This window comes from Podarcis bocagei (genome assembly GCF_964188305.1).
Source record: "Podarcis bocagei genome assembly, chromosome: 5".
Taxonomy (NCBI): Eukaryota; Metazoa; Chordata; class Lepidosauria; order Squamata; family Lacertidae; genus Podarcis; species Podarcis bocagei.
In genome coordinates this window covers 8,217,008-8,239,977 of record NC_138129.1, presented here as the reverse complement: position 1 = coordinate 8,239,977, position 22,970 = coordinate 8,217,008, and the positions used below count along the sequence as shown (strand labels likewise).

The 22,970-nt window shown below is 46.4% G+C and overlaps 1 protein-coding gene across 4 annotated transcripts in view; it reads right to left on the bottom strand.

Annotated features, from left to right (window-relative positions):
* Window positions 1-22,970, bottom strand: part of MYT1 (myelin transcription factor 1) — a 169,776-nt gene that overhangs the window by 106,386 nt on the left and 40,420 nt on the right. For all 4 annotated transcript variants that reach the window (XM_081196043.1, XM_081196044.1, XM_081196046.1 and 1 more), the window contains exon 2: window positions 2,369-2,469. In XM_081196043.1, the coding sequence (XP_081052169.1) occupies window positions 2,369-2,469 (101 nt within the window). The remainder of the gene's footprint in view (window positions 1-2,368; window positions 2,470-22,970) is intronic.

The window sequence follows — 22,970 nt, the reverse complement described above, 5'->3', positions numbered from 1 at the left end:
GTTTGGTTTCTCCTCTGTAACTGGCAGCAGGTCTTTAGATACAGGCTGGCTCAGCTGTCTTACACTGAGCCTGTTTTAACTACCACAAGATGATGCCTTGTTACCAGGGGGACACAGGGCTCCGTGTTTCAGGAGGACCAAGATAAGACCGGAAGTATCCCTTCATAAAAGCCTCCTAATCTTCTGGCAAGAGACTTTAGCCTGAACTTTTGACAGTTCCGCCTTTCCCCTTTCCTCCTTTTCAAAAAGTTGCAGCTGGGTCGCTTTCCTTAAATACCCTCCTGTGTTAACACAACAACACCCACTCTCTTTTTAAAACTTGCTTTCCTTTCACCGAGACTTCTAATTAGGGTTGCTTTGCTAATGAATGAAGGAATGAATGAAGGAATTCATTTAGCTCTTCCAAAAGACTTCGCCTTTCACCTGGCCTGTCAGGAGTCTCTTTCTGACAAGTCTGTATCTTAGACCTTTTATGTTAGTTCCTTAGCTCGCGGCTTTGTCTTGCTGATATTTATTATCTCTCTTTTTACTGGTGAATAAACCTATTATGGAAGCAAATTACCTTTGGTTATGGCCTTAGGGAGTTTGCAAACAGTCTCCCCGAGCCAAGCGTAAATGCAGGGCCTCAAGCAATGTTAGGGCCAAGCTAGATGAAACGCGGTGGTGGGGAGAGCCAGAGTCAGACCACTTACTTTCTTTTGCTGGTGGGATTCAACTGCATATCAGCAAATTTAGGCTGCACAATTAAAGCAGATTTGAGATCCTTGCACGGCAGACCCGATTCCAAAAAGAAAAGAAAACTGTTTGCAGGAAGGAAAGTGACAGGGAAATGCACTAGAAACTGTGGGATCACAATTGCTAGATGCAATATTGTATAACCTTCCAGCAAACCAATCGGAATGGATGCTCAATATAGAATGGGCATCATATTACCTTCCAGGCAAACTTTGTGCAAGCAAATCAGGACCAATGTGAAATAAATAGGTTGCCTGGAAGCAACCTCAGTCTCCTCCCTCCCTCCCTCCCTCCCTCTCTCTCTCTCTCTCTCTCTCTCTCTCTCTCTCTCTCTCTCTCTATCTCAATAACCAGCCTTAAGGATTATCCACCATTCCTCTTCCCCTGCTGCTTTCCCCTTTTTAGCACTCTCTACTGCTCATTCAGAGCAAGCAGGCAATTTGGAGTTTCCCTGGATTGCCACTTGTTCTGATCTGTTGCTAAAGAGTGGGTTTTCCCTGGGAAAGAAGTGGGGCAAGGGGGAAACCACTTGGACCCATGCCCAGAAAGTATGGGTCAAGTGGAAGACTGCTTGGACCTGTGGCTTCTAGGCATAGCACAATCATAAGTGTAGGTGAGCCCTCAGAGGCTGCGACTGGGAGTGGAGGAATGGTAAAAGGGGAGGTGCTACTGAACTCCTTCTCTTCCTGCTCAAAATATTGATCCCTCTGCTTTTTGTTCCCTGGGGGGTTGGGGGGGGGAGATACAGGGTCCTTTAATTTTATTTCTCCTTTGAGAATCAAAACTAAATAACAGTTGTAGTTGTGCAATCTTTTCATTGTACCGCTTTCCTTTAAATCAATATATATATATATATATTTAAGTGTGTGAATTCATGCAACCCCCCCCCCCACAAAAAAACCCCTGGTAAGGGCTATTCAGTTCATGGGGCAGGTAAGCAGAGGAAGAATGGACACCAGTATCAAAGTGAGGCAAGTTTAGTCTGGGTTGAGGAGGAGCCTTATTGACAGTGCAATAATGCACACAGTAATTCAGAGACCAGCCCTTTGGAGTTCAGTGGGACTCATAGCTGTCAACTTTTCCCTTTTCTTGCAAGGAATCCTATTCGGAATAAGGGAATTTCCCTTAAAAAAAGGGAAAATTTGACAGCTGTGGTGGGACTTGGTCCCAGGTCAGTGCATTGGGGATTGCAACTTCCTCTCTGGACTGTTGAAAAGTTCAAGAAAGAGTGACAAAGCAGTGTTTATTGTGTGTGAGCATTACCAATTGCCGGTAGAATCAGACCAAGTCCTCCTAGTCCAGCATCGTATTTTGAAAACCACCAGCGAGATGTCTCTGGAACCTCGAAGCTCCCCCTCTCCTGTTTCATAGTCACTGGCAGACCCATCTTATTCCTGTATCGTTGCATTTTATTGTATTTTTTAAAATCACATTTCACTTCTTTGAGCACCATTTGGTGGAAGAATGGGATACAAATTCAACAAGCAAACGCTTCAATGAATGTCTTATTTCTGGGGAAAACCCTGCCCCCATTGTCTGCTGGTGCTCCTGGTAATTAATGCACAGCAAGACCAGGGTGTTAGTATCTTAGCTTTGTGAGTTTACTCATGCTTTCCTCTACGGAAGACCTCACCTTGATGTGCCTGCTGTGGAGGCCTTTGGCTGTCTCGCAACTGCTGATCTTTTCTCCACGGGTCCACCTTTGACTCAGCAGTTTGCCTCGGAACTCATTTTCTAAGGATTTAAGAGAAAGAGACGGCGTCAGCAACGAAGGCAGCTTAGGGAGGCCTCTGGCACCACTTTAGTGATGCTTTCTCTGGGAGGCTTAGTTTGGAGGATAGTCAGTGGAGGTTCATCAGAGTTCACATGGGTGGGGTGCAGGTAGGGACAGGATAGCATGAGGACATAGGACCAGGGTAGCATAGGACGCTATACCAAGTGAGAAAATTGATCCATATAGCTCAGTATTATCTAATCCAGAGGTCGGCAATGTTTACCTCGCCTGGGCGAGTTCACCCCAGCGGAGATCCCTCTGTGGGCTAGAATGTGCGCGCGCCCAAGCGCACCCGCGATTTCCAGTGCCTGCGCAGATGTGATTTCCGGCATCTGTGTCTGCACAGACATGATCTCTGGTGTCTGTGCACGTGCAGACACAATTTTTGACACCGCAGAATTGAGTCCTCGCGCCGCGCTGGGCCGGTTTAGCGCAGCGTGTGGGGACTCGCTGAGCAGGCAGCTCGGTTCGGGGGTGGCTTGTGGGCCAGTTAAACGACCCCCATGGGCCGCTTGTGGCGCATGGGCCTTAGGTTGCTGACCCCTGATCTAATCTGACTGGGAGTGGCTCTCCAGCATTCCAGGTGGGGGACAACACCAGCTCTAGCTGCAGATGCCAGAGCTGTGCAAAGGAAGCAAGATGTCTTTCCCTGAAGGTTTTACAGGTACAAGCAGTCTGGCATCGCATATAACAGCCCTGATACCATCATTTTCACAAATCATGACAAATGCACAATAAAAAAGGGACCCTAAGCTGTGAAGAGGGCGTAGGGGCAGCATGATTCACAGGGACATCCCTGTAACTTGCTTTGTCCTGATCGTGGCAACTTAGGAAAAAAAAAACCCACCAGCAGCAACAACCTTCAAGGTATTAATTTGTCCTCCCAATGTGCAGATTTATAGCAAGACATATTAAATGTTGACAAAGAGGTCACAGGCAAAGGAAGGCAACTGCCCTTCACTGCCAGGCAGAGGACTGTTCTCAACAGGGAAGGATGTAGCTACCTTGAGAACATGGGATGGCAAAATTCAGTTTCCCTATTAAGTCAAGGCTACAGAGTACAGAAAGTCCCAAGGCTTCTGCCTAAAAGCCCAGGGCTGATAAACACACACACACCACTTGATATTTCATTCACACAATGGTTTGATTCACACATGCTTGATTTCTCTCTCGCTGGCAGCACTGGAAAGCACGTGTTGGGGAGGACATGCAAAAGTTCTGGATTAACTGCAGGGAAGCCATCACTTGGTTGCTCACCAGCTGACGGACAGGGATTTGTCAATCATCTTGGTGCACTCAGTAATTCCTGGAGAATGTGTGAACTGAGCCCATTGAAAGAAAGCTTCTGTGTGTAAGGGCACCCCCTAATGTTGCAAACCTTGTGTGTTGATTCTGCGTGTCTGAACTCCTTTGAGTGGAGTTCTGCACTGCAGTTGAACCTTACTGAACAGTCTCCTCTTCTCTCTTTGCAGACATCCAGAATTTTAGTTCATTCTCTATTGGTTAATGAGAACAGAAATCTCATCTGAAAATTAACAAAGGAGAGATGGAATTTTGGTGAAATTCTCATGGGGTGGGGTGTAGGGCTTGCCTGTCTTTGAGGTGGTGGAGGGTGGCTTGTGAGCACCTTCTCTTTCATGGTGGAAACCTCATTGCCAGTGGCCTGCACTCTGCAGCCTTCCTGGGTGTCCACACTTCAGTGCAAGCCCAGGGTAAGACACTGCGAGGTGAACTCTGCCCATGGGAAGGAGATCAGGAAACACAGGCAGCCAGGAAAAAGCTACAGAGTGCTGGGGAAATGTTTGTTGGAAAGAAAGACATGCATACCCTGCCCAGCTTACAGGGCTAAGGGAAGCACTAAACCTTGCTCCCACAAAGATTCCAAAGAAATACTGAAGTGAGAGCAGGGCTGAAAAATGGAAGGACAATGGAAGGACCATAGCTCAGAGGCTGAGCAGCTATTTTGCATGCAGAAGGTCCCATATTCAATGCCCGGCATCTTCAGGGAGGGCTGGGAGAGATTCCTGCCTGAAACCTTGGAGAGCTGCTGCCAGCCAGTGTGGGCAATACTGACTCAGACAGACCAATGAGTCTGATTCCAAACCAGGCAGCTTCCGATCTTCCTATGCAGGCATATTTGGTAGTGGAACAAAACCTGTGAGAAATTGGGAGGCCCAGTTTCGACACAGCACTGCTGATCTCCTTGTCCTCTAGGAACCTTTTTGCATGCAAAACGTGTTCTGCAGGACTGAGCTACAGGTTGGAAAGGTGAGCAGGAGCAGGTCCATTGAGAGATTTGAAGGTAAGGATGAGAAATTTCAGATTGTGTCACGGAGCAGGCTGGAAGTCCGTTGGGATGGTGATGGGTCATTATTATTGTTTTTCAGAAGCGATATTCAAATTTTAAAATACAATTTGTTTAAAAGAACGGAGAAAATGGGAAAAGCAGGGGAATGGGTCTCCCATTAGGATAGCTATGCTGTTAGTTTTCAGCAATGAATCTGCCCCCCCACCCCCTGCTTGGCATCATTTTTATCCCAGTCAGATATTACATCATATTTACTGAGGGAGTGAGCGTCGTGTATCTCTATTACACAGCTGTTAAACCTCAATTAATAGGTTTTAATGATTAGCCATTAGTGGTGCAATACACAGTTTAACATTCTGTGTTAGGGTTTAAATTAAATGCACGCTTCAAGAGCTGAATTTTCCAGGCATCGTTCACTGCTTTGCTTAAGTAAATAATATTCACATGGGATGGAAGAAACTATAGATGCGGGGCTTTTTTCCGAAGGAGAGGAGAAAAAGATTAAACAAACAAAGGGCAATTAAGCGCAGCGGCTTTCCACTACAGGGGGAAAAAGCCCACACGCAGGCAGAAAAGATACCCTATGAAATATGTGGAAAAAGATGTCAATTATATATGCATCAAAGGGTAACAATATCACATCATCATCAACATCATTGTATTATCCACCATAGTACTATTCACATGAGACTAAAATGCGTCTCCCAGTTGAATCTTCAAGAAATTGTGCAGTGCAGTGTCTGACAATGCAAGGCCCATGCATATCGACTCAAAAGTAAGTCTCACCGAGTTTAATAGCCCTCTCCTCCTCCGTGAATTTGCCCGATCCTCTTTTAAAGCCATCAGAATCGGTGCCATCGCTGCCTCCTGTGACAGGGAGTTCCATAGGCTGACAATGTGCTGCATGAATAAGTGCTTTCGGTCTGAATTTGCCCCCAGACTGAATGTTAAACTTTTAAGCCGGGGGGGGGGGGGGTCTGTTTAGAGCTATCCAGGGTCCTGAAACCGACCATTCTGGAAGAACTCCGAGAAGCACATACATTTAACACACTCTTATACCACATTTAACAGTCATGGGTGATGCTGGGAACTGCAGGTTTTTTTTTTTTAAAAAAGGGGTGCTGACCTCACAGAGCTACAGTGTGCTCAGCAAACTACAGTTCCCAGGATTCTCCATGGCTATTAAAGTGGTATAAGAGTGCAAGGGACGCGGGTGGCGCTGTGGGTTAAGCCACTGAGCCTAGGGCTGGCTGATCAGAAGGTTGGCGGTTCGAATCCCGTTGCTCGGTCCCTGCTCCTGCCCCCCTAGCAGTTCGAAAGCATGAAGTGCAAGTAGATAAATAGGTACCGCTCCGGCGGGAAGGAAAATAGCATTTCCATGCGCTGCTCTGGTTTGCCAGAAGTGGCTTAGTCATGCTGGCCTCATGACCTGGAAGCTGTACGCCGGCTCCCTCGGCCAGTAAAGTGAGATAAATGCCACAACCCCAGAGTCGTCCACGAATGGACCTAATGGTCAGGGGTCCCTTTACCTTTAAGAGTGCTTTAAATGTATGATGTAAGAGTCCCATAGCTTGTACAAAGTAAACAGTAGGAATGCACCCCGTGATCCTCTGTGTGTCGTGCATAAGGACGAATTACCCCTTTCCCCTTGTGCCAGAAAAGGTTTCTATGGGTGTGATTTTCCCCCTCCACTGCCAGGTAAGCTGAAAGGAGACTGGAGATTTCAGTGGGAGGAAGTCATGACCAGGTCAAAAGACCTGAGGTATACAAGGTTGAACAGCAAAAGCAGTGCATTTTATGAATATTTGTTGTGGTTACTGTCGCACCTGGCCATTATTATTATTTATTGCATTTACCGTATTGGCCTGAATATAAGCCTCACTCCCCCCCCCCCCAATTCTGATAGTGAAAAGTTAAAGTGCGGCTCAAAATCATGACCTTACAAAAATTGGCATATACGATATTGCTGCTGGAACAGACATACAGTAAAACGGAACAGGTGTGAGTGCCTGAGGAATTTTAAGGGAGCGGCTTTATTTGGGTATTGTCTCTCCCCCCCCCCTTGAATTTTAAAGGTGCCACTTATGTTCAGGTGCAGCTTATATTTGGGCCAATACGGTATATACTGCTCAATACGTGTAGGTCTCAGGCAATTACCAGAGCTACCAGGCAATAGTCTGTCCATTGCAGTTCCACAAGGATGCAATAGAACTGCAAAGTGTGCTACTGTGTTCTCAGCTTCTTTCTTTCTTTCTTTCTTTCTTTCTTTCTTTCTTTCTTTCTTTCTTTCACAGATTTCTAGCTCTTATGCCTCTGAAGATATGCTTCAGTGTGTGTTGGCCACTGCCAGAGAGCACTGTCTGAATCTGATTCCCAGTGACAGGAGTGAGTGAGTTCAGTGCCCTTCCATGCCTAGGAAAAACCAGAATAAATATGCAAACTGTGTGTATGCATAATTTATACAGGCACGGTTTACTTTTATTTTTAAAATAGGAAATAAATGCAGCTCCGGCTATAAGGTGCAAAACCCATGAGAGACCATTCCCCTCCTTGTATGGTTTTTTCCAACAGTCAAATCACCCCTTTGACAACACAGGGCAAGTGTTTTCTGAAATTTGCTTCTGATTCCTAATCAAAAGAAGGGGGGGGGAGTGTGTGGGTTGGTGGGAGAAGAAGCTGCTGATTCAGGAGGGTCAGATCTTGTGCCGGTTTTGCTGTAGAACGGATGTTCCCAGCTCAGCAGAAACATGCCTCCGAGGTGTTTTCCGCTGACAGCTGAGCGTAATCTGGTTCAAATCTGCTGGCACGGGGCAAAGGAGAGGGAGGGTGGCTAGAAAGACAAGCGCAAGGTCTTCCACCAGGGCACAGCCAGGGTGGGGGTGTGTGGGGAGCCCATTTCATTGCTCTCCACTGCTCTTTTAACATCAGCTGTGACTTCCCACTGGGTTCTGCAAGGCTACAGACTCGCCTTTGGTAGAATCATACTGCAAACATGTTCATTTGGATTATTTTTCTAGGAGGCAACAAGTTTATTCCAGTTGGCTGACATTTAAAAAGGAAGGGGGGGAGGTTGTTCAATAGGGGTGTTTGAGCAATTTGCTGGCTACAAATTCTGCAACGGGCTGAGCGGAGCCACACCATCCAGACTAATGTGCGAATTGGAACCTCCTTATCTGCTAGCTCTCACACTTCCCCAATCTTCCAGCATGCCTCTCAGCTATAACTCCCTCCCCACTCTTGTAGTAGGGATGCGGGTGGCGCTGTGGGTTAAACCACAGAGCCTAGAACTTAGAATCATAGAATCATAGAGTTGGAAGAGACCACAAGGGCCATCGAGTCCAACCCCCTGCCAAGCAGGAAACACCATCAGAGCACTCCTGACATATGATTGTCAAGCCTCTGCTTAAAGACCTCCAAAGTAGGAGACTCCACCACACTCCTTGGCAGCAAATTCCACTATCGAACAGCTCTTACTGTCAGGAAGTTCTTCCTAATGTTTAGGTGGAATCTTCTTTCTTGTAGTTTGGATCCATTGCTCCATGTCCGCTTCTCTGGAGCAGCAGAAAACAACCTTTCTCCCTCCTCTATGTGACATCCTTTTATATATTTGAACATGGCTATCATATCACCCCTTAACCTCCTCTTCTCCAGGCTAAACATGCCCAGCTCCCTTAGCCGTTCCTCATAAGGCATCGTTTCCAGGCCTTTGACCATTTTGGTTGCCCTCCTCTGGACACGTTCCAGTTTGTCAGTGTCCTTCTTGAACTGTGGTGCCCAGAACTGGACACAGTACTCCAGGTGAGGTCTGACCAGAGCAGAATACAGTGGCACTATTACTTCCCTTGATCTAGATGCTAGAATCCTATTGATGCAGCCCAGAATTGCATTGGCTTTTTTAGCTGCCGCGTCACACTGTTGGCTCATGTCAAGTTTGTGGTCAACCAAGACTCCTAGATCCTTTTCACATGTACTGATCTCAACCCAGGTGTCCCCCATCTTGTATTTGTGCCTCTCAATTTTTTTGCCCAAGTGCAATACTTTACATTTCTCCCTGTTAAAGTTCATCTTGTTTGTTTTGGCCCAGTTCTCTAATTTGTCAAGGTCGTTTTGAAGTGTGATCCTGTCCTCTGGGGTGTTAGCCACCCCTCCCAGTTTGGTGTCATCGGCAAATTTGATCAGGACTTGCCGATCAGAAGGTTGGCGGTTCGAATCCCCGCGATGAGGTGAGCTCCCGTTGCTCGGTCCCTGCTCCTCCCAACCTAGCAGTTCAAAAGCACGTCAAAGTACAAGTAGATAAATAGGTACCACTCCGGCGGGAAGGTAAACGGCGTTTCTGTGCTCTGCTCTGGTTCGCCAGAAGTGGCTTAGTCATGCTGGCCACATGACCTGGAAGCTGTACGCCAGCTCCCTCGGCCAATAAAGCGAGATGAGCAGCGCAACCCCAGAGTCGGCCACGACTGGACCTAATGGTCAGGGGTCCCTTTACCTTTACCTATGTTCTACTTGAACTGTTGGAGGCAGCATGTCTTGTGACACCAGTTGTTGGAAACTGCAGGCAGGGAGATTGTTCCTGCACTTGGGTCTTGCTTATGGGCTTCTCACAAGCATTTGGTTGGCCACTGTGAGAACAGGACGCTGGACTAGATCGGTCATTGGCCTGATCCAGCAACCTCTTCTTATCTTGCCCATTCTACTGTGAGTCTGCCTGCAGATATTGTCTCACGTCTTATATATGACCGCTAAGCTCACACAGAAACCTTTAGTGAGGTACATTACTGAAAGGTTTTGAAAGTCCCACTATGTCAACTGGATCACTTCTACCTATATGCTTGTTGACAATCTCAAATAATGCCTATGTCTATGAAACAGGACTTGCCATTGCAGAAGCCACGCTGGCTCTGCTTCGGCAAGGCTTGTTCTTCGATATGTTTGGTTTTTTTATCCATAACGATACTTTCCACCAGTTATTCCAGGGCAGACGTTAAGCTAACTGCCCCACAATTTCCAGGATCCCTTTTCAAACGTTATCTTGACTGCTTCCTAGTTCTTAAGTATGGAAGCTGATCTTAGGACAAGGTACATATTTTTGTTAGATGATGAGAAAAAATTGCATCTGAATTGTTTGAGGACTCATGGGTGGATTCCATCAGACTCTCTTCCAGCAAAAGTTAGCTCAGGCGCTGGGATTTGCCCTATATCTTCCGCTGTGAAGACACACACACACACACACACACACACACACACGAATACGAATGAAAATGCTCTTCACAGGCACTGTTGTTGCTGATGGGGAACGACAGACAATATAATAATAGCAGAAATTCATTTAAATAAAGAACTACAGTGGTACCTCGGGTTAAGTACTTAATTCGATCTGGAGGTCCGTTCTTAACCTGAAACTGTTCTTAACCTGAAGCACCACTTTAGCTAATGGGGCCTCCCGCACCGCTGGAGCACAGTTTCTGTTCTCATCCTGAAACAAAGTTCTTAACCAGAGGTACTATTTCTGGGTTAGCAGAGTCTGTAACTTGAAGCGTATGTAACTCAAGGTACCACTGTAATAAAAATATGGGTGATTTGGAAATTCATTGCACACATCTCACAACTACATGCACTGAGTATTTCCTGAAGCCTTGAGAGCTGACTTGCCACTTCCACGCTGGGTCTTCACCAGTCTGTACAACTGTAAGGGTTACCTGATCCCCAAATTCACTGTGTCCCTGCATCTCCTCTACACCCCCCTCTGCTCCTCATTGGGCAGCCTTGAATCTAGGATGCGGAAGTAAAAGACTACCAGGGTGCAGTTCAGCAGTTGCTGGGTTTTTTCCCCAGCGCCGGCAAGGTTGCGAGAAATAATAATAGTAATAATACCATAAGAAAGCCTCAGCCGGAGCAACTGCCTGAAACATGCCATTTGCATTTTTAAGGAAATACTTCTTTGAGACAGCCTGGGTGAAAGGTCGGCATTTGCATATAAATGGAAAAGAAAGTGTATGAAGCTGGAAGTTGCATCTATATCATTTTCTCAGCGGTGAGCTGCTGTTTTGGAGATTAAGGGACACGCTTTGCATCTTTGCCTTTTATTGAAGACAGAAGGTGGTATGAGAGTCAAATTGGGATGAAATAACAAGGCGAGCGAAGCAACAGCCCATCATTCCTCCCCCACCCCGATGCGCATAAATGTACCAGAGGGCCAATTCACACTTGACTTTTTAAAACTTGGCTATGAAAAGCACCCGAGTTTAAGTGGCAAAAGACAGGGATGGAGACCGTGGCACCGTCAGCTGTGGAAGGCGCATGCGGGCGTCAATATACTTCTGCTTTCCCTGCATTTCATTTAGAAGAGGAGACTAAAACGAAAACAATCCAAGCCTGCAGTTCCATAGGTTTTGTTCTCCCAGGAAACTCTGGCCATTTTGCAAAAGTAGCATAGGCTGCGTGCCCACTAATACTGTAGTTTACCCCTCATTGAACTACGGTTCACAGCACCATTAACAAACTACAGGTCCCAGGATTCTTGGGGTGGGGAAATGGCCTTCCAATGGCCTTCCAACGCACAATGTGTATAAGTAAAAAGTCAAGTCAAGGACCCCTGGACGGTTCAGTCTAATTTCTTTTTAAAAGCATCTGTGCTCGCTCAGCAACCACTACGACATCATGTGGCAAAGAATTACATACATTAACTCTTGTGTTTCATGAGCAAGCAGTTCCTTATTGCTATCCTGAAAATATAGCCAGTTTTCGAGGATGACTTCTAGTAAAGGTAAAGGTAAAGGTAAGGGACCCCTGGACAGTTAAGTCCAGTCAAAGGTGACGATGGCGTTGTGGTGCTTATCTCGCTTTTAGGCCGGGAGACCCGGCGTGTGTCCACAGACAGCTTTCCAGGTCATGTGGCCAGCATGACTAAACCGCTTCTGGCGCAATGAGACATTGTGATGGAAACCAGAGTGCACGGAAACGCCGTTTAACTTCCTGCTGTAGTGGTACCTATTTATCTACTTGAACAGGTGTGCTTTTGAATTGTTAAGTTGGCAGGACAGAGCAATGGGAGCTCACTCCGTCATGGGGATTTGAACCGCCGACCTTCTGATCGGCAAGCCTAAGAGGCTCGGTGGTTTAGACCACAGCGCACCTGTGTCCCATACAATGTGCATGCTACCATAGGAATTGGGGTTTCAGGTAGGAGTCTCTCCCAGACTCCCTGGAGATGCCCGGGAACTTCTGCATGTAAATCAAACGCTTCCTAACATGGAGCTATCCAGCCTTCTCTACACAATCTTATAGGTCAGCCCAGAATGGGAAGCTTTGATTACTTTCCCTTTCCCTTGAGCACATAGTCCGCAAAGTCTTCTAGAGGAATTGCCTCATGTGCTTGTCCCCAGCAACCCTGTGAAGTAGTAGATCATTAATTTCATTAACAAGCTGGAAGGAAACCTATGAGGGATTGCAAGGGAAAGCGAGGCCAGAGGGATACAGAAAGTCCTTTGTCTCTCTCCCCCCACCCTCTGTTCTCCCCACCAGCTCTGTGAAGGAACAGGATATACTTCTGAGCAAAAATGCAGAGGCCTGCAGCCCAGACCAATGGGGTTTACTGCATGGATCTCTCTGCGTCTTGCCACATCTGTCATTAAAACTTAGAACATCCGTGCAAGGCGGCAGCTAAGGAGCTAGCTAGCTAATGGGATTTGTTGACATGGGATGCGATGACTAAGAGGGATCCTTTGGCAGTGCCAGCTTGTCGTCCTAATATTAAGTCCGTCCTTCCTCTTGTCATATGAGAAGTGAAAACTTGACACAAAATGTGTGTCACGCCGAGCCAAAGAGACAGAAGCAATAAGGCGTAATGAGGAGGCGAAATCACTCTGAAATAAGCAACAAAAAAACCCCTTGGGGTGGTTTAACACTTCCTGGTACCCTCTGACAATGCTCTTTCCTAGGTGGCAGGAATGCGCATGTACACACGCCAGCAGAACAAAGTACATGCATATAAGCACATGGGGTGGAATACAGCGTCATGCTCTGTTGATGGCTCCATCGTACATGAATTTCTGCTTGCCAGATGAGACAATCTCCCCTCCCCTTCAATGCTGTTCTGGGGCTTCTACTGATCCTGACCCCCCAAATCCCAAGTTTGCTTTAAAGAAAAAGTGGACGTTTTTCAGGTTGCTCACCAGGACAAGACAGTTTGAGCATATGACACAGATCCTGGCCCGACTCCATTGGCTACCAATTAATTTCATTCTATGACCTTCTAAGATTGTCCATGGGAGGTAGGTTATTGGTTTGTTTTGCTTTTGCTTTTATTTTATTATGTATTGTGTGTTTTCATTTCGTATTTTCATGTTGTGAAACACCCTGTGATCTTCAGATGAAGGGTGGTATACAAATTAAATTAATAATAATAACAATAATAGCATTTGTAGAAGCCAAGATAGAAGGCAAAACAGGCAAGCCCTTTTATCCTCAAAGCCTTTGGATGCCAGACCAAAACTCTTTTATTCCAGCTGGTCTTTGTGATTTGTCCAGCTCCTAAATTCCTACTGCTGAATATTATGAAACCGACCTACCTGCTTCTGTTATTTCGCTTTGTTTTTCTTCTACTGTATGCCTGTTTTTTTTTTAAATTGACATGTTACTCCTTGCCTTGTCTGTCTCACTGCGAGCTCGAAAGGTGCAATGTAAATATTTCAAAAAGAGAAAATGGAACAAAATAAAAGACTGAATTGCCACCACCGCCGCAACTCAATTACCCAGATTTTCGGTTTCCGAGTATGATTAAGGAACCATCTGACAAGAGCAGGCCTAAGTACATGTAACTGAAAATAGGAATGACACCCAAAGCTGCCTTGTTGTCAAGTCAGAACTTTTGTCCACTTTGCTCAGTACACCGACTGGCTTTCATGGTTTCGGGTGGAAATCCTTCTCTGCCCAAACTGGAGATGGCAGGGCTTGAACATGGGAGCTTTTGCATCCAAAGCAGACATTCTACCATTGAGCTGTGGTCCATTGATCTTGACTGAACCCAAGTTCTTAGCCTTGCTTCTCTGTTTATCCTTTCCTCCCGTCTCCCTTGTGCTGAGGTTTAGACTGGAACTTCCTTTGGGCAGGGACCCGTCCTTTTGTTGTTGTGCCATAAAGCACCATGCACATGGACGGTGCTGAATAAATAAATGAGTAATCACCTGCCCTCGTCTTCTACAAAGGAACTTCTTGTCCATCCTCTTTATTTCCTAAAGCCATTGGCTTGACAGTCCCAAAGGGACGTTCCGTAGCAAATACCAAAGTCCCCCAAAGTCATAAATGGAGGGGGGGCACCACAAAGGACTCTTAAAAGTTTGGGTAGTAAAGATAATTTGGACAGTAAGATAATAAGCTAATGGCTGTGGTTTTTTTATTTTGGCAGAAGCTGGGAAGAGGAAGGCAAGGCACACGAATCACATGTTGCCTGCAGCATCCTGCTGGCAAAGTCAGAAGCATTCAGGATGCCTTTAGCTTGCTGTAGGGAGTCTCTCAGAAGGGGCTTAGAGAGATCCCATTTGGTCCTGAAAGGGAAGAGTTCAAATGATGGAAGAAGCAAGGAAACAAAGCAATAGCAGAAGCTGGTTGCCTTTTAAAGAGAAACCATCAATTTTACCAAGCCAGGCTGAGGTGAGAACAGTGTGTTCTGGAATTCTTTTTGTGCTCCTTTTGAAACATCAACCCACAACACTCTTGGTGGTGGTGGCAGCATTCAGAATGCACTGAAAACCTTTGCGGGGCCACTTGTAGATTTGTACAAGAACTGTCCAGATGTTCATTACGTGTACTACATCAGACAACAAGGAGTCTTCAAAAAGAGTATTTTTTTGTTGAAAAAATAATAATCTGCAAATTGCATGTCTCCTTTTAAGCCAGATGTTTATATGCATGTCAGCACACAGTAAGTGGGTTGGAACGTAAGTATTTTAATGTGGATGCACATGTGCATCCGCTCATGGCAACAGAGCTGAGAAAAAGCTCAGGGCATCTCCTTTCAAGTAAAAATAAAATAAAATAGTGCCAAGGCAACAGAAGATTCAGGTAACGATTCCTTGGAGCAGGTTGGTGGGGAGGAGGTGCCCACAAAAGTGAAAGGTGGTAGAGATTTCACAACTCTTTTCTCAGCAAGAAGGGCAATTTTTGCATTGAAAATTTAGATATATTAAAGATTTGGTGCAGCCCTAGTCGCAAGATTATTCAATTAAAAAACACACACAACAGCTTTGTCTGGTGACTGCCCATAGTGGCTTATTAAGTGACAAAGGCACGGAGACTCTATAATGAACAGCTGAATAGGAGAGTCTCCACGCACTCCCATTGACTCCCAAGCATGCTACCCCATGCATGCAGGAAATTTGGGGTCTAGCGCAGAACTCATAATACTGAAAATGTCGGCTTATCTGCCCTTCCCCGCCCTAGCCCACCACAGGCTGAATGTGAGAATTTCTAAGGTTGCAAGAGTGAAATACTTCACACTCTCATACAGTATCAGAACTCGAAAGTCAGCCAATGAAATGGATGAGCAGGACCTTATATATGAACACGAGAAGAGTCTCCTGGATCAGGCCAAAGACCCATCTAGCGCAGCATCCTTTTCTTACAGTGCCCAACCAGATGCCCATGAGGAGCCCACAAGCTGAGAACAACAGCACTCTCTTGTGCCAGTGTGGAGTAGTGGTTAAGAGCGGTGGACTCGTAATCTGGTGAACCGGGTTCGCTTCCCCGCTCCTCCACATGCAGCTGCTGGGTGACCTTGGGCTGGTCACACTTTTCTGAAGTCTCTCAGCCTCACTCACCTCACAGAGTGTTTGTTGTGAGAGAGGAAGGGAAAGGAGAATGTTAGCCGCTTTGAGACTCCTTCGGGTAGTGATAAAGTGGGATATCAAATCCAAACTCCTCCTCCTCCTCTTCTTCTCCTCCTCCTTCTCAAATGCAATTCCCAGCATCTGGTATTCAGAGACACACTGCCTATGACAGTGGAGCAAAAACCTAGCTCTCCTTCTTCTCCTTCATGTGGTAAGTAGCCATTGATAGCCTGATATCCCACCAACTTGCCCAATCCTCTTTTTAAAGCCATCCAAGTTTGGCGGCCATCGCTACCTCATTTGAGAGCAAATCTCATGGTTAACTATGAGCTGTGTGGAGAAGTGTTTTCTTTTCTCTGTTCTGAATCTCCTAACTGTTCAGCTTCTTTGAATGCCCCTGGTTCTGGTATTATGACAGGTGGGGAATGACTTTCCCCTCTCCTCTTTTCTAGGTAAATGGACCCCTGACCATTAGGTACAGAGTCGTGGCCGACTCTGGGGTTGCACTGCTCATCTCGCTTTATTGGCCAAGGGAGCCAGCGTACAGCTTCCGGGTCATGTGGCCAGCATGACTAAGCCGCTTCTGGCAAACCAGAGCAGCGCACGGAAATGCCGTTTACCTTCCCACCGGAGCGGTACCTATTTATCTACTTGCACTGGCGTGCTTTCAAACTGCTAGGTTGGCAGGAGCAGGGACCGAACAACGGGAGCTCACCCCGTCACGGGGATTTGAACCCCCAACCTTCTGATTGGCAAGTCCTAGGCTCTGTGGTTTAACCCACAGCGCCACCCGTGTCCCTGTCCCCTTTTCTACACCATGCCAATTGAATGCACCTGTTTCATGTCTCCCTCTCTACTCACCTTTTCTCTAAAATGATACTAAGAGAGCATGAGGGATGGTGGCAGTGAGCACCTTCTTTAAAAGCATCAATTCTCCCCGTGTCTTAGAAAAGCACTTTCCAATAGACCCTCTCCCTAGTCAATTTGCAAAGCACTTTGCTGGCTCAGAAGAGAAGCAACCTGCCCTTGACTGGTTGGGATCACCCATGTGCCCAGTTCACGAAGCACGGCACTCACACTAACTTGGCTATGTTTGGCCTCAGTGATGCCATCACAAATAGCTCAGTCGGTAGAGCACAAGTCTCTTGATTTCCAGGTTGTGGGTTCGAGCCCCACCTGGGGCAAAAGATTGCTGCATTGCAGGGGGTTGGAATAGATGACTCTTGTAGTCCCTTCCAACTCTACAATTCGATTATTCTTTGCTCTCTAATTGGTTGGGATCCCTCCAGTAATGAGATCAGAGGGGGGAGGGAAATGGCATCTGAAGCAGCAGCAGGCCACAAAACAAATTATATAAGGTGCTGCAAACAACGCCAAAAACCCCTGGAAAAAAATGCAATGGCTTTTCAGGAACAGTTTTGGTTCCCTTGAAAGCACAATGTTCACCCTGAAAATATTAAGGGGTGAACATTTGGCACAGCCCTACTGATATTCTTTTTGAGATGAGGGTGTCTAAAACTGAACAGAGTGTTCCAAATGTGTGCGGTGCATATATTTGTATAATGAGGGTTTTTTTTTTTACGCTTGTTATTCTATGTTCAGTCACTTTCCTGGTAATTCTTGATGCTTAATCTGCCATTGAAATAGCTCGCAAATGGCATGTAGGTGTTATGCAGAAAAGAAAACCCCACCTCAATATTTTGACAAGAAAACTTAGCATGCCGTATGCAGGAGAATCAGAGGGACTGGCAAACTGAGCGCAGCTATTCAATATAAAAATATCTCGCTTTTGAGGAATTTCTTGGCTCCCCCCACCTCGCTTCAAATCAAAAAGCCCCTCTTGGGTTACCTGCAGATTAAGCCAATGGTACTTTAGGATTTAAGTACCATACATATGCAGCCACCTCCAGAGATATCTCATGTACCTTGTAATAACATTCGCTGTGGGAGCGTTGTAATGTGGCCTCAGCAAAACTGTGTCTGCTAAATGCACCTGACTTCCCCCTTAAGCTAGAAGAGAACACTTTAACTAAATAAGGCACTAGGCTCCAGCAGGAGGAGACAATTCACTTTCATCTTGTCTTGCCACTGAGCTCAGCAAGCAGGTTTGATGGAAACCATGATAGGAGCTGCAACTTCACAAAATTATTCTAGGGCATAATTTACTGGCTTCCTGGAACCTGGAATGCGGCTTGGAAGCATCAGGCAATGGCAGCCTTTGGGATTTCAAATTTCAGTGGCACCCTGTGCAGCACTAAAATTCATCTCCTCCTGCCTCTCATCTTCCATTCTAAGTCATTGGTTGTGCAGTGCCCTCTCAGTTCGGCGCCCAGGGCAGACAACCCAGTTATGCTCCCCTAAATCTGCCTCTGTCTCAGGACCCCAGCAAACTAAGTCAGGAACACGGAAAACTGCCCTATACTGAGTCAGACCATTGGTCAATCCAGCCCAATGACTGGCAGTGGTTCTCCATGGTTTCAGGCAGGCGTCTCTTCCAGTTCCCCCTGGAGAGGCTGGGGACTGAACCTGGGACCTTTTGATGCAAAGCAGATGCTCTGCTGCTGAGCTAAGGTTCCTTCCCTGTGTCTGAGTCCTTTCATTCTGGATCAGTAGGATATGTTGTTGTTGTTTAGTCATTTAGTCATGTCCAACTCTTCGTGACCCCATGGACCAGAGCACGTCAGGCACATCTGTCTTCCACTGCCTCCCACAGTTTGGTCAAACTCATGCTGGTAGCTTCAAGAACACTGTCCAACCATCTCATCCTCTGTCGTCCCCTTCTCCTTGTGCCCTCCATCTTTCCCAACATCAGGGTCTTTTCCAGGGAGTCTTCTCTTCTCCTGAGGTGGCCAAAGTCTTGGAGCCTCAGCTTCACGATCTGTCCTTCCAGTGAGCCCTCAGGGCTGATTTCCTTCAGAATGGAGAGGTTTGATCTTCTTGCAGTCCATGGGACTCTCAAGAGTCTCCTCCAGCACCATAATTCAAAAGCATCAATTCTTCGGCAATCAGCCTTCTTTATGGTCCAGCTCTCACTTCTATACATCACTACTGGGAACACCATAGCTTTAACTATAGGATATACAAGAGGCCAAACCCTCAAAGTGGATTTCCTGGAATTCCCCAGGAAGAGAAAACCACAATGAAACCAATGTGAGTCTGCTATGGGGGTGTGGCTTTTGCTTTTTTCATTGCAGTCCAGCATGGGAGGCCTAGACAGGTCCAAGAGATAATTCTCTGCTCCTCAGCAAACTACAATTCCCAAGGTCCATTAGGGGAAGCTATAAAGTGGTATAAAACTTCCATGTAGATAAGAACAAAGTAACCTAACAGATAAAGGTTGCCCAGAGCCTTATCTACTTATTTGAGTGTGCAGTGTCAACAAAGTACAGTGGCTGGTTGGTGGCTTGAAAGGATGAGGGGGAATAGCTTTAAACAGGGATGACCTCAGGAAGCACTTGCTCTCTGGAGATTTCCTGAGAAGTGATCACCTTAGACAGTAAAGGGAAATCTCAAAGTTGCTTTTGTCCTTAGCATCCTCTCTACATCACTTGAGTTAAAAGCCTCTGCCTCCATCTTCTCGCTTCCTTGCTCGCCGAGTATTGGCCATCAAGCCCTTACAAATGATCACAATAGACTAGGCCTGCCCAGGTTTTGACTCCTGACCGGGCGCAGCCCAACAGCCTTGCAAAGTGGCTTGCCAGAGAGTTAATAGCCTTTCTGTTTATGCTGACTTCCTGGAACAGGAAGGTTGCCGATTGACTGGCAAGCCACAATTCGCAGCTGGAGGACTCGACTGAATAAATCATGGTGGTGACCTAGGGGTCAAATGTTTTGTGAGCCTGAGCTGATGAGGTGGTGGCATTCTCATCATATTTACAGCCTCTGGACTGAAGAGCAATATTGACAACCCAATGGGCCTCCAGACCTTTGAGTCTCCAAGTGGGCTGGGAACGCCCCTTGTCTGAAACTGTGGAAAGCCACTGCCAGTCTGTGTAGACAATGCTGAGGAAGAATGGACCATTGTCTAGTTCAGTAGAATGCACCTTCCACCAACTGGTAGGGCAGCATAACTGAAGATAAGCCACGGTCCTGTCCGGTCCAGCCGGGCCAAGGCAGCTACAGCCAGTTCTGGTCAGGACCTTGGACAGAGCACTGCGAGAAAGCAGGCTGGATCTTTCTCACACCAATGGAAAGTGGAGCTGTTGCTCCTGCAATGTGCCAAGGTTTTCTGAAGACTGATTGAAGTAATCCTGCTGTTCCCTCCACCCTCTTTGAGAAGCTGTGCCCCCAAAAGGGCCAGGGCCTTATTCTGCAGCGATTACCTGCTACAGTTCTGTGTGTGTTGTGCAGGGACTCAGAGACATGGGTCTTCCGAATCTGAGGAGGATGTCAAAGCAATGTCCTCTGGCCTGGAACGGCTGTGGGTGGAGGGAAATTGATTCATCAAAAGGTGCCTGCTCACCATCCTGAGCGTTGGGGAACATAGAATTATAGAGTTGGCAGGGATCTCTGAGGTCCTCTAGTCCAACCCTCTGCAATGCAAAAATCTCAACTAAAGCATCCATGACAGACGGCCATCCAACTTCTGCTTAAAAATCTCCAAGGAAGGGGAGCCCACAACCTCCCACAGCGTTAGCCTGGGATGGTGATAGAGAGGGGTTTATTTACGTTTTATTGACTAACAAAATGTATGAACTGCTTCTCCTGTTTAGAATGTTTTCATTCCCAGCCAAATTTAGGTCCTTGCATTTGCCCTCCCTAATTTCTCCTAACCCTCTGTCTTCTTCCCCGTTATCTGTTTTAGATTGTAAGCTCCTAAGGGCAGGGGCCGAGTTGTATTTTATTTTCTGCTAATGAGCCTTTATCAAATGCCACGTAACATTAACGAGGCTGTGTGCATAATGAACAATACAATTATTGTAATTGCAATAATTATACACAACAATAATTTGTGAAGTGGCTTCCATTATTTATCATTATTATTTAAAAAGATCTTTAAAAAAATACTTATAATGGCATACAACCAATGTAACCACCTGAAGACCGCACCTGGCAAACACAGTCTAATTAGAAGCTAATAATTGAAATCCTGGGGAAATTACATGACAACCTTATTTCTAACCTTGCAGGAAAAAACAAAAACAAAACTATATTGGGGTGTTTCACTTAATACTCTCCTCATCTGGGTGAAATTCCACCCATGAGGTCAGGCACTGGACCAGAGAATGCCAGAGGTGCTTTGAATTTTTATTCTTCTGAAAATAAGGGGGGGGGGGAGAGAAACCGTCCGTGTTTGGGATTTTGCCGGCGTGCTGGCACCATCTGCCTCTTCCCCGCTGTTCCTCTTTCACACCACAACTTTGTCTTCGCAGGCTTTCGTTAATATTTTACCCGGCATACCGAAACAAGATGCAAAAAATGTGTTTGACAGCAACCTTTTCCTTAAAATGATATAGCCCTGTTAATAAGGAAAGCTGTTCCTTTCTGCAAGGAATCTGCAGTGCGCGTGGCTCTTTCCTTGGGGGGGTCGAAGCCATGCTGGTTGTTTCCTCTGTGTTATTATCCCCACAAAGCATACATACAAATCAAGGTCATTTTCCAGTCTCTCCCCTCCCCGTTTCCCCCCTCTCCCCGCTCATCAACAGCTACGGTGCAACCATTCAATTATCCTCCACAGATGACTCACATCCACTACCTTGACCAACTAGCGACTAAATTAGACACACACACACACAAACCTAGTGTCAACATATGTTTGGCAAGCCCCCAACCCCAGAGCCCAATGGAAACATTATTTTAAAAGACACAGAGTTCGCGTAAAGTCTAATGACAAGTCTATTATTATTATTATTATTATTATTATTATTATTATTATTATACCACCCTATACCCGGAGATCTCAGGGCGGTTTACAGAATAACATCAAAATATAAAACCACAAAATACATAATCAAAATGAAAGCAACCCAATAGCCCCCCCCCACCAAACCCACATTTTAAAAGTGCATAGCGTATCATAGCTGTCACATCATGGAATGGAATCGGATGTGACAAGGGTCCATCTGCCTCAGTACTGTCTGCACTGGCTAGAGCAGGGGTAGGCAACCTAGGGCTCATGGGCCACAAGCAGCCCATGGGGGTCGTTTAACCGGCCCACAAGCTGCCCTGAACCGAGCCGCCTGCTTGGTGAGTCCCCGCACGCTGTGCTAAACTGGCACCGTGTGGCGTTGGGACTCACTTCTGCGGCGCCTGAAATTGCGTCTGCGCAGCAGACGCTGACACCGGAAATCGCGGGTGCATGTGCTCTCGCATACGCGCAATCCGGCCCACGGAGGGATTTCCGCTGGAGTGAACCGGCCCAGGCGAGTTAAACCTTGCTGACCGCTGGGCTAGAGGCAGCTCTCCAGGAGTCTCAGGTGGGAGCATTCTGCAGCCCTTTGTGGAGGGGCTGAGTACTGAACGTGGGACCTTCTGCAAGCAAAGCGGATGGTCTACTGCTGAGCTTAGGCCCTTCCCCTAATGGACAGCGGGTTAGCACCAAAGTGGAAAACCGCTTGCCTGCTTCTCCTCCTTTTTCCTGCAGTGTTTACCTAGGTGAAATGCATGAGGTGGTGCCATCCTGCACTGCATTCCTTCATTTCTTCTTGGAAACAAATCCCTATGAGGAATGGTTGAAGGATGGCTTTAAGCTACGATACGGGATATTCCTTGTTTACATCAGGAAGAACTTTCTGAAAGTAATAGTGGAACGATCTCCCTCGGGTGGTGGTAGACTCTCCTTCCTCTTCAGTAACAACAACTCCTCTGGGCGGCTTACAACATATCCAAAAATGTAGCAAATACATCAGACCTTAAAAACTTCCCTAAACAGGACTGCCTTTGTCATGGAATTCTACTCATCCAGAGCAGCACTCCAACACATATTTAGCAGAGTAAAAACTTAAACACGTTGCCGGATGCCAAAACACACACACACACACACACACACACACACACACACACAAAATAGACCAGAGGCAATTAATTTCATCCAGCAGAGCTTTACTGCTGCTGAAGGCAAATGAGCATCATGGTCACAGATCCAAAACATTCAGGATTGGCACTGTCCATAAGAAATCCAGTTGCAGCAGACTTAACTTAAACTTACAATAACTTATAATAAGTCTAAACCTCAATATTAAGCACACTAGGTACAGAACACCACACCAGAAGGAAAAGAGATCGAAAGAGAAAGTGAAACCCAGGCTCCTTCTGGCCTTATTGTCATAGTCAGCATGACCTTGATGGAAAGAGATAACAGAACCAGTTTAAGGCAGCTGTATTCCGCTTC